This window comes from Entelurus aequoreus, linkage group LG14, assembly GCF_033978785.1.
Source record: "Entelurus aequoreus isolate RoL-2023_Sb linkage group LG14, RoL_Eaeq_v1.1, whole genome shotgun sequence".
Classification (NCBI taxonomy): Eukaryota; Metazoa; Chordata; class Actinopteri; order Syngnathiformes; family Syngnathidae; genus Entelurus; species Entelurus aequoreus.
The window spans coordinates 58,856,756-58,869,255 of NC_084744.1; the positions used below are offsets into that span (position 1 = coordinate 58,856,756).

The window sequence follows — 12,500 nt, forward strand, 5'->3', positions numbered from 1 at the left end:
CAGATAACATTTTTTTTAATTGACAAAAGTCCAAGTCATGGCTTATAACATCCCCACTACGCCCGCCTCTTCAAAGCTGCAGATGACAGCTAGAAAGAAATCCACAACGTTGCCATCGGAGTCAGTGACAAAAACAAAAGCACAAGCAGAAAACAAACCACAGACGGGTCAAGGTCCCAAATAAACAAAGATCGGCCACATTGGAGCTCATAGAAGTAGTTAAAAGAAGAATGACGTCCGGTGGGAAATTAAGACGCACACAATTGTTTTCATTTAACATTTGCTGCGGGAAAATGCAAAAACCAGCTTTTCTTCTACATGTTGTAAAACGAAAGCGAAAGTGTGAGAGGAAGTCCAAAGTGCATTTACAAGGTGGAGAGAGTGCTGATAATAGACCACCGAGGACCCCGCCTGCCTGTTCACGAATATATTCCACACCGCTATAAAGTCACTATATTCTGTGACACATCAGTGGAAGTAGCCGTCAAGTACACCTTTTAATGAGACGTCACAGGATGATGAAATATTCAACTACTTCCTTTGGCATTTTTTTTTTTTTGGGTGAGAATAATCTAGTGAGCATGTTGAACGTCTTTTTGTGCATGTGTGAGGAAACATCCGTATGGTTTCCATTATAAAAAATATTGATATTTTAACTATATATCAATGGCAGCCATTGTTCCTGGTTCAAATCCCACGTCTAATCCCACATCTAATCCCACAGAGGTGAATCACAACACATTTTTAATTTGTGATTAGTGAATGTTTATGAGCAGTAATTTAAGTTTTTTGTTTACATGCTTTTTTTAATTGGACCCTAATTAGAATAAAAACTAAGAATCATCTTTATATATATATATTATATATATAAATATATATAATATAATATATATTATATATTATTATAATATAATAATAATAATAATATATATAATATAATATTATTATCATATATATAATATATATATATATACAGTATATATATATATATATATATATATATATATATATATATATATATATATATATATATATATATATATATATATGTATATATATATATATATATATATATATATATATATATATGTATATATATATATATATATACATATATACATATATAATATATATATATATATATATATATATATATATATATATATATAATTTATATTATATATTTATATATATATGATGTACTTAGTCCATAAGTACACAAACGTGTACTTCATGTTTAGTGACATGCTCATTCTTATTTTTACACTTTTTTTTTTTTTCAAAATTCCATTGTATGTTATACTCTTCTGACACCACCAGATGGCAGTATAAGTGTCCACATAAGTGGCCGTAAGACCCCAATTCAGTAATGTACACAATTTTGGAAATAAGAGCTAAAAGGTGCTGTCCACGCATGTGGCCACTAAGGCCTTTTAGAGGTTTTGAAAGTTGACAAAAGATAGAATACTCTTTTTTTCTGTACATTTTCTTATTAATATTTCAAGTTAAAAGAGTTTTAAAGTCCATCCTTTATTGTGGCTGTCTATGACGGTTATTACAGAAAAAAAAATGCTAAAAAAATTATTTACATGTAAATTGCCATTTTTATTTATTCTGCTTCTAAATTGGTTAATAGTTTTCGAGAATATATTAAAAAAAAAATATATATATATACATATATTTTTTTTACAGAATAAATATTTGTATTACAATTGTTTAACTATTATTGTCAATATCGTTATTAATATTATTATTATTGTAGTTATTATTGATACTGTTTCTTTTTTTGCTTTTGGTTTTCATTGTTGTAGTACTCTATTTAGTGAATATTATGTTTTTATTGTTCGTGTAAAGCAGTGGTCCCCAACCACCGGTCCGCTGCCCGGTACCGGTCCGCGGACCGATTGGTACCGGGCCGCAAAAGAAATTAAAAAAAAAAAAAAAAAAAATTTTTTTTTTTTTTTTGTATTAAATCAACATAAAAAACACAATATATACATTATATATCAATATATATCAATACAGTCTGCAGGGATACAGTCCGTTAGCACACCTGATTGTATTTCTTTATGAAAAAAAAATTACAAAAATAATAATAAAATAAACTTAAACGTGTGGACAATGCTGAAGAAACAAGTCCATGTCAGAAAAACCAACACATTTAGCTGAACTGCACCAATTTTGTCAAGAGGAGTGGTCAAAATTTCAAGCAGAAGCTTGTGGATAGCTACCAAAAGCGCCTTATTGCAGTGAAACTTGCCAAGGGACATGTAAGCAAATATTAACATTGCTGTATGTATACTTTTGACCAAGTCACATTTTCAGTAGACCCATAATAAATTCATAAAAGAACCAAAACTTTATGAATGTTTTTTGTGACCAGCAAGTATGTGCTCCCATCACTCTATCACAAAAAAATAAGAGTTGTAGAAATGATTGTAAACTCAAGACATGATGTTCTTTACAAGTGTATGTACACTTTTGACCACCACTGTTTATCTGTGCAAAAATACATTAATATTGACAACAGTGTCTACATGCAAGCTATACAGTAAGACATACTGACCTGCCCTATGGTAGATGAGTCGCACATGGCTGTTGTGTACTGCCTGTCCAGCTCGGGGGCGTTGTCGTTGAGGTCCAAAGTCTCTATAGCAACCAGAACCCTGGACACCTGGCTGGGGTTGTCTGCAAAGCAACGGAGACGCACGCTGTTTACAACACAAACAGCTTCAAATATAAAAATATTCCGCCAGCACCGTCCCCACGGATGCAATAACCCGTCCCACAAAGGTGCAACGCGCCCTCCATTAAACCGACTCAATCGTACTTGTGGGTAAGCTCGGCCGTTTTGCGGTTAATTCAAACGTGAGCGCTCGAAATCCCATCGGTGCGAGAATAGAAAGTTGGAAATTAGGCTGCCTCAGCTGGAAAACGTCTAACGTTTCATTTGCACTGTTGAACACCCTTTCCGGGGGTGGGTTTGAAGTCAAATTTGCATGCAGTTACACAGCAAAGTGGTTCAATATTATATTACACGTCGTCAAAAAGCATGTTGTTTCAACGTTGTATTTGTGTTGTAGAATATTGGTTGGGAAATGACCAAAATTCAACGGTCAAATCAACGTCAGAACCTGACATTGAATAATGGTTGTCAAAAAACATGTTGTTTCAACGTTGTATTTGTGTTGTAGAATATTGGTTGGGAAATGACCAAAATTCAACGGTCAAATCAACGTCAGAACCTGACATTGAATAATGGTTGTCAAAAAACATGTTGTTTCAACGTTGTATTTGTGTTGTAGAATATTGGTTGGGAAACGACCAAAATTGAATGGTCAAATCAACAACAGAACAACATTGATTAAACGTCGTCAAAAAGCATGTTGTTTCAACGTTGTATTTTTGTTGTAGTAGATTGTTTGGGAAATGACCAAAATTCAACGGTCGAATAAACGTCAGAACCCAACATTGATTAAACGTCGTCAAAAAGCATGTTGTTTCAACATTGTATTTGTGTTGTGGAAAATTGGTTGGGAAATTACCAACATTTAATGGCCAAATCAACGTAATAACCCAACATTGATTAAACGTCGTCAAAAAGCATGTTGTTTCAACGTTGTATTTGTGTTGAAAATTGGTTGGGAAATGACAAAAATTCAACGGTCGAATCAACGTCACAACCTGACGTTGAATAATGGTTGTCAAAAAGCATGTTGTTTCAACGTTGCATTTGTGTTGTAGAATATTGGTTGGGAAATGACCAAAATTCAACGGTCAAATCAACGTCAGAACCTGACATTGAATAATGGTTGTCAAAAAGCATGTTGTTTCAACGTTGTATTTGTGTTGTAGAATATTGGTTGGGAAATGACCAAAATTCAATGGTCGAATCAACGTCAGAACCCGACATTGATTAAACGTCGTCAAAAAGCATGTTGTTTCAACGTTGTATTTTTGTTGCAGTAGATTGTTTGGGAAATGACCAAAATTCAACGGTCGAATCAACGTCAGAACCCGACATTGATTAAACGTCGTCAAAAAGCATGTTTCAACGTTGTATTTTTGTTGTTGAATATTGGTTGGGAAATGACCAAAATTCAATGGTCGAATCAACGTCAGAACCCAACATTGATTAAACGTCGTTAAAAAGCATGTTGTTTCAACGTTGTATTTGTGTTGTTGAATATTGGTTGGGAAATAACCAAATAAATCAACGTCACAACCCAACATTGATTAAACGTCGTCAAAAAGCATCTTGTTTCAACGTTGTATTTGTGTTGTAGAATATTGGTTGGGAAATGACCAATATTCAACGGTCGAATAAACGTCAGAACCCAACATTGATTAAACGTTGTCAAAAAGCATGTTGTTTCAACGTCGTAATTGTGTTGTACAATATTGATCAGGAAATGACCAAATTTCAATGGTCGAATCAACGTCCGAACCCAACATTGATTAAACGTTGTCAAAAAGCATGTTGTTCCAACATTGTATTTGTATTGTAGAATATTGGTTGGGAAATGACCAAAATTCAATGGTCAGATCAACGTCAGAACCCAACATTGATTAAATGTCGTCAAAAAGCATGTTGTTTCAATGTTGTATTTGTGTTGTAGAATATTCGTTAGGAAATGACCAAAATTCAACGGTCAAATCAATGTCACAACCTGACATTGATTAAACGTCGTCAAAAAGCATGTTGTTTCAACGTTGTATTTGTGTTGAAAATTGGTTGGGAAATGACCAAAATTCAACGGTCAAATCAACGTCACAACCTGACATTGATTAAACGTCGTCAAAAAGCATGTTGTTTCAACGTTGTATTTGTGTTGTAGAATATTGGTTGGGAAATGACCAAAATTCAATGGTCAAATTAATGTCAGATCCCGACTTTGATTAAACGTCGTCAAAAAGCATGTTGTTTCAACGTTGTATTTTTGTTGTAGTAGATTGTTTGGGAAATGACCAAAATTCAATGGTCAAATCAACGTCAGAACCCAACATTGATTGAACGTCGTCAAAAAGCATTTTGTTTCAACGTTGTATTTATGTTGTTGAAAATTGGTTGGAAAATGACCAAATTTCAATGGTCAAATCAACGTCACAACCTGACGTGGAACAAAGGTAGTCAAAAAGCATTTTGTTCCAAAAGTGTTTTTGTGTTGTTGAAAATTGGTTGGGAAATGACCGAAATTCAACGGTCGAATAAACGTCAGAACCCAACATTGATTAAAAGTCGTCAAAAAGCATGTTGTTTCAACGTTGTATTTGTGTTGAAAATTGGTTGGGAAATGACCAAAATTCAACGGTCGAATCAACGTCACAACCTGACGTTGAATAATGGTTGTCAAAAAGCATGTTGTTTCAACGTTGTATTTGTGTTGTAGAATATTGGTTGAGAAATGACCAAAATTCAACGGTCGAATCAACGTCAGAACCCAACATTGATTAAACGTCGTCAAAAAGCATGTTGTTTCAACGTTGTATTTGTGTTGTAGAATATTGGTTAGGAAATTATCAAAATTCAACGGTCAAATCAACGTCACAACCTGACATTGAATAATGGTCGTCAAAAAGCATGTTGTTTCAACGTTGTATTTGTGTTGTGGAAAATTGGTTGGGAAATTACCAACATTTAATGGCCAAATCAACGTGGTTTGGCCATTGTATTTGTGTTGTAGAATATTGGTTGGGAAATGACCAAAGTTCAATGGTCAAATCAACAACAGAACCCAACATTGATTAAACGTCGTCAAAAAGCATGTTGTTTCATCATTGTATTTGTGTTGAAAATTGGTTGGGAAATGACCAAAATTCAACGGTCGAATCAACGTCACAACCTGACGTTGAATAATGGTTGTCAAAAAGCATGTTGTATCAACGTTGTATTTGTGTTGTGGAAAAATGGTTGGGAAATTACCAAAATTTAATGGCCAAATCAACGTAATAACCCAACATTGAATAAACGTTGTCTAAAAGCATGTTGTTTCAACGTTGTATTTGTGTTGTAGAATATTGGTTGGGAAATGACCAAAATTCAACGGTCGAATCAACGTCAGAACCCGACATTGATTAAACGTCGTCAAAAAGCATGTTGTCTCATCGTTGTATTTGTGTTGAAAATTGGTTGGGAAATGACCAAAATTCAACGGTCGAATCAACGTCACAACCTGACGTTGAATAATGGTTGTCAAAAAGCATGTTGTTTCAACGTTGTATTTGTGTTGTGGAAAATTGGTTGGGAAATTACCAACATTTAATGGCCAAATCAACGTAATAACCCAACATTGAATAAACGTTGTCTAAAAGCATGTTGTTTCAACGTTGTATTTGTGTTGTAGAATATTGGTTGGGAAACGACCAAAATTCAATGGTCAAATCAACAACAGAACCCAACATTGATTAAACTTAGTCAAAAAGCATGTTGTTTCAACGTTGTATTTTTGTTGTAGTAGATTGTTTGGGAAATGACCAAAATTCAACGGTCGAATAAACGTCAGAACCCAACATTGATTAAACATCGTCAAAAAGCATGTTGTTTCAACGTTGTATTTGTGTTGAAAATTGGTTGGGAAATGACCAAAATTTAACGGTCGAATCAACGTCACAACCTGACGTTGAATAATGGTTGTCAAAAAGCATGTTGTTTCAACGTTGTATTTGTGTTGTGGAAAATTGGTAGGGAAACTACCAACATTTAATGGCCAAATCAACGTAATAACCCAACATTGAATAAACGTTGTCTAAAAGCATGTTGTTTCAACGTTGTATTTGTGTTGTAGAATATTGGTTGGGAAATGACCAAAATTCAATGGTCGAATCAACGTCAGAACCCGACATTGATTAAACGTCATCAAAAAGCATGTTGTTTCAACGTTGTATTTGTGTTGTAGAATATTGGTTAGGAAATTATCAAAATTCAACGGTCAAATCAACGTCACAACCTGACATTGAATAATGGTCGTCAAAAAGCATGTTGGTTCAACGTTGTATTTGTTTTGGAGAATATTGGTTGAGAAATTACCAAAATTCAACGGTCGAATCAACATCAGAACCCAACAGTGATTAAACGTAGTCAAAAAGCATGTTGTTTCAACGTTGTATTTGTGTTGTAAAATATTGGTTGGGAAATGACCAAAATTTAACGGTCAAATCAATGTCAGAACCTGACATTGAATAATGGTTGTCAAAAAGCATGTTGTTTCAACGTTGTATTTGTGTTGTAGAATATTGGTTGGGAAACGACCAAAATTCAATGGTCAAATCAACAACAGAACCCAACATTGATTAAACGTCGTCAAAAAGCATGTTGTTTCAACGTTGTATTTGTGTTGTAGAATATTGGTTGGGAAACGACCAAAATTCAATGGTCAAATCAACAACAGAACCCAACATTGATTAAACGTCGTCAAAAAGCATGTTGTTTCAATGTTGTATTTGTGTTGTAGAATATTGGTTGGGAAACGACCAAAATTCAATGGTCAAATCAACAACAGAACCCAACAGTGATTAAACGTAGTCAAAAAGCATGTTGTTTCAACGTTGTATTTGTGTTGTAAAATATTGGTTGGGAAATGACCAAAATTTAACGGTCAAATCAACGTCAGAACCTGACATTGAATAATGGTTGTCAAAAAGCATGTTGTTTCAACGTTGTATTTGTGTTGTAGAATATTGGTTGGGAAACGACCGAAATTCAATGGTCAAATCAACAACAGAACCCAACATTGATTAAACGTCGTCAAAAAGCATGTTGTTTCAACGTTGTATTTGTGTTGTAGAATATTGGTTGGGAAACGACCAAAATTCAATGGTCAAATCAACAACAGAACCCAACACTGATTAAACGTCGTCAAAAAGCATGTTGTTTCAACGTTGTATTTTTGTTGTAGCAGATTGTTTGGGAAATGACCGAAATTCAACGGTCGAATAAACGTCAGAACCCAACATTGATTAAACGTCGTCAAAAAGCATGTTGTTTCATCATTGTATTTGTGTTGAAAATTGGTTGGGAAATGACCAAAATTCAACGGTCGAATCAACGTCACAACCTGACGTTGAATAATGGTTGTCAAAAAGCATGTTGTTTCAACGTTGTATTTGTGTTGTGGAAAATTGGTTGGGAAATTACCAACATTTAATGGCCAAATCAACGTAATAACCCAACATTGAATAAACGTTGTCAAAAAGCATGTTGTTTCAACGTTGTATTTGTGTTGTAGAATATTGGGTGGGAAATGACCAAAATTCAATGGTCGAATCAACGTCAGAACCCGACATTGAATAAACGTCGTCAAAAAGCATGTTGTTTCAACGTTGTATTTGTGTTGTAGAATATTGGTTAGGAAATCATCAAAATTCAACGGTCAAATCAACGTCACAACCTGACATTGAATAATGGTTGTCAAAAAGCATGTTGTTTCAACGTTGTATTTGTGTTGTAGAATATTGGTTGGGAAATGACCAAAATTCAACGGTCAAATCAACGTCAGAACCTGACATTGAATAATGGTTGTCGAAAAGCATGTTGTTTCAACATTGTATTTGTGTTGTAGAATATTGGTTGGGAAACGACCAAAATTCAATGGTCAAATCAACAACAGAACCCAACATTGATTAAACGTCGTCAAAAAGCATGTTGTTTCAACGTTGTATTTTTGTTGTAGTAGATTGTTTGGGAAATGACCAAAATTCAACGGTCGAATAAACGTCAGAACCCAACATTGATTAAACGTCGTCAAAAAGCATGTTGTTTCAACGTTGTATTTGTGTTGTAGAATATTGGTTGGGAAATGACCAAAATTCAACAGTCGAATCAACGTCAGAACCCAACATTGATTAAACGTCGTCAAAAAGCATGTTGTTTCAATGTTGTATTTGTGTTGTAGAATATTGGTTAGGAAATTATCAAAATTCAACGGTCAAATCAACGTCAGAACCCAACATTGATTAAACGTCGTCAAAAAGCATGTTGTTTCAACGTTGTATTTGTTTTGTAGAATATTGTTTGGAAAATGACCAAAATTCAATGGTCAAATCAACGGATTTGCAGACCGGGGTGGTGGTTCCTGTCTTTAAGAAGGGGAACCGGAGGGTGTGTTCTAACTATCGTGGGATCACACTCCTCAGCCTTCCCGGTAAGGTCTATTCAGGTGTACTGGAGAGGAGGCTACGCCGGATAGTCGAACCTCCGACTCAGGAGGAACAGTGTGGTTTTTGTCCTGGTCGTGGAACTGTGGACCAGCTCTATACTCTCGGGAGGGTCCTTGAGGGTGCATGGGAGTTTGCCCAACCAGTCTACATGTGCTTTGTGGACTTGGAGAAGGCATTCCACCGTGTTCCTCGGGAAGTCCTGTGGGGAGTGCTCAGAGAGTATGGGGTATCGGACTGTCTGATTGTGGCGGTCCGCTCCCTGTATGATCAGTGTCAGAGCTTGGTCCGCATTGCCGGCAGTAAGTCGGACACGTTTCCAGTGAGGGTTGGACTCCGCCAATGCTGCCCTTTGTCACCCATTCTGTTCATAACTTTTATGGACAGAATTTGTAGGCGCAATCAGGGTGTTGAGGGGATCTGGTTAGGTGGCTGCAGGATTAGGTCCCTGCCTTTTGCAGATGATGTGGTCCTGATGGCTTCATCTGGCCAGGATCTTCAGCTCTCACTGGATCAGTTCGCAGCTGAGTGTGAAGCGACTGGGATGAGAATCAGCACCTCCAAGTCCGAGTCCATGGTTCTCGCCCGGAAAAGGGTGGAGTGCCATTTCCATGTTGGGGAGGAGACCCTGCTCCAAGTGGAGGTGTTCATGTACCTCGGAGTCTTGTTCACGAGTGAGGGAAGAGTGGATCGTGAGATCGACAGGCGGATCGGTGCAGCGTCTTCAGTAATGCGGACGCTGTATCGATCCGTTGTGGTGAAGAAGGAGCTGAGCCGGAAGGCAAAGCTCTCAATTTACCGGTCGATCTACGTTCCCATCCTCACCTACGGTTATGAGCTCTGCGTTACGACTGAAAGGACAAGATCACGGGTACAAGCGGCCCAAATGACTTTCCTCTGGCGGGTGGCGGGGCTCTCCCTTAGAGATAGGGTGAGAAGCTCTGTCATCCGGGGGGAGCTCAAAGTTAAGCCACTGCTCCTCCACATGGAGAGGAGCCAGATGAGGTGGTTCAGGCATCTGGTCAGGATGCCACCCGAACGCCTCCCTAGGGAGGTGTTTAGGGCACGTCCGACCGGTAGGAGGCCACGGGGAAGACCCAGGACACGTTGGGAAGACTATGTCTCCCGGCTGGCCTGGGAACGCCTCGGGATCCCCCGGGAAGAGCTGGACGAAGTGGCTGGGGAGAGGGAAGTCTGGGCTTCCCTGCTTAGGCTGCTGCCCCCGCGACCCGACCTCGGATAAGCGGAAGAAGATGGATGGATGGATGGAATATTGGTTGGGATATGACCAATATTCAACGGTCGAATCAACGTCAGAACCCGACATTGATTAAACGTCGTCAAACAGCATGTTGTTTCAACGTTGTATTTGTGTTGTGGAATATTCTTTGGGAAATGATCAAAATTCAACGGTTAATTCAAAATGCGGAGGGTCTTCCGCAGCTCATTTGCTTGGATTGACACACTCGAGCACGCTCTCGCTCTATTTCAGGCTGACAAGCCAGGACCTGGTCCTGGATCCACAGCAGCAGGATCCAGATAGAGAGTGGTGTAAATATTCGGGTCGGCATATGCATGTTGTCACTGTGGCCCCATCCCGAAAACCGTGGCTGGTTTTGATGTTAGGGCCGAGGTTGTCGTCCCCCGTGGCCACCAGACGACACACGCTGTGCTCCGCGTCAACACAAAAGACTTTTTTTTATTAGACGGCGCTCGTTATTGCGGACACAAACACAGTCTGTCCAAACCTCTGCCACAACAAGCCCCCCCAGGACATTTTAGGCAAAGATCTAGAGAGGAGCATGACTGAAAATAGTTGCCTTCATGACGGTAATATTAAATGCAAATACCTTTTGTTTGAATTCTGTGTCAGACGGCAATATTTGGTCCTCGACATAAACCCACCCTTACCTGCCACATGATGCACCGAATAGGTCTCAACCAAACCCAGCAGGCACGAGACGTTGACACAACGTTGATTATACCTTTAAAACGGACTTGGAAACCATCTTACAAAATAGTTGTTGGTAAATTGAGAAAACGTTGGCGTGTAACGTTGGATCTCAGTGTTGGTTGTAAAATGACCAAATTTCAATGGTCAAAACCCACGTCAGAACCCAACATTGAATAAACGTCGTCAAAAAGCACGTTGTTTCAACGTTGTATTTGTGTTGTAGAATATTGGTTGGGAAATGAACAAATTTCAATGGTCAGATCAACGTCAGAACCCAACATTGATTAAATGTCGTCAAAATGCATGTTGTTTCAACGTTGTATTTGTGTTGTTGAATATTGGTTGGGAAATGACCAAATTTCAATGGTCAAATCAACGTCAGAACCCAACATTGAATAAACGTCGTCAAAAAGCACGTTGTTTCAACGTTGTATTTGTGTTGTTGAATATTGGTTGGGATATGAACAAAATTCAACGGTCAAATCTACCTCAAAACCCAACATCGATTAAACGTCATCAAAAAGTATGTTGTTTCAACGTTGTATTTGTGTTGTTGAATATTGGTTGGGAAATGACCAAAATTCAACGGTCGAATTAACGTCAGAACCCAACATTGATTAAATGTCGTCAAAAAGCATGTGGTTTCAACGTTGTATTTGTGTTGTTGAATATTGGTTGGGAAATGACCAAATTTCAATGGTCAAATCAACATCAGAACCCAACATTGATTAAACATCATCAAAAAGCATGTTGTTTCAACGTTGTATTTGTGTTGTTGAATATTGGTTGGGAAATGAACAAAATTCAACGGTCAAATCGACCTCAAAACCCAACATTGATTAAACGTCATCAAAAAGTATGTTGTTTCAACGTTGTATTTGTCGTGTAGAATATTGGTTGGGAAATGACCAAAATTCAACGGTCGAATCAACGTCAGAACCCAACATTGAATAAACGTCGTCAAAAAGCATGTTGTTTCAACGTTGTATTTGTGTTGTTGAATATTGGTTGGGATATGAACAAAATTCAACGGTCAAATCTACCTCAAAACCCAACATCGATTAAACGTCATCAAAAAGTCTGTTGTTTCAACGTTGTATTTGTGTTGTTGAATATTGGTTGGGATATGAACAAAATTCAACGGTCAAATCTACCTCAAAACCCAACATCGATTAAACGTCATCAAAAAGTCTGTTGTTTCAACGTTGTATTTGTGTTGTAGAATATTGGTTGTAAAATGACCAAATTTCAATGGTCAGATCAACGTCAGAAACCAACATTGAATAAACGTCGTCTAAAAGCATGTTGTTTCAACGTTGTATTTGTGTTGTTGAATATTGGTTGAGAAATGACCAAATTTCAATGGTCAAATCAACATCAGAACCCAACATTG

General features: G+C 37.4%; 1 protein-coding gene across 1 annotated transcript in view; it reads right to left on the bottom strand.

Annotated features, from left to right (window-relative positions):
* Positions 1 to 12,500, bottom strand: part of LOC133664306 (uncharacterized) — a 59,108-nt gene that overhangs the window by 36,252 nt on the left and 10,356 nt on the right. Inside the window, exon 8 of the mRNA XM_062068814.1 lies at positions 2,567 to 2,688. Within this exon, the coding sequence (XP_061924798.1) occupies positions 2,567 to 2,688 (122 nt within the window). The remainder of the gene's footprint in view (positions 1 to 2,566; positions 2,689 to 12,500) is intronic.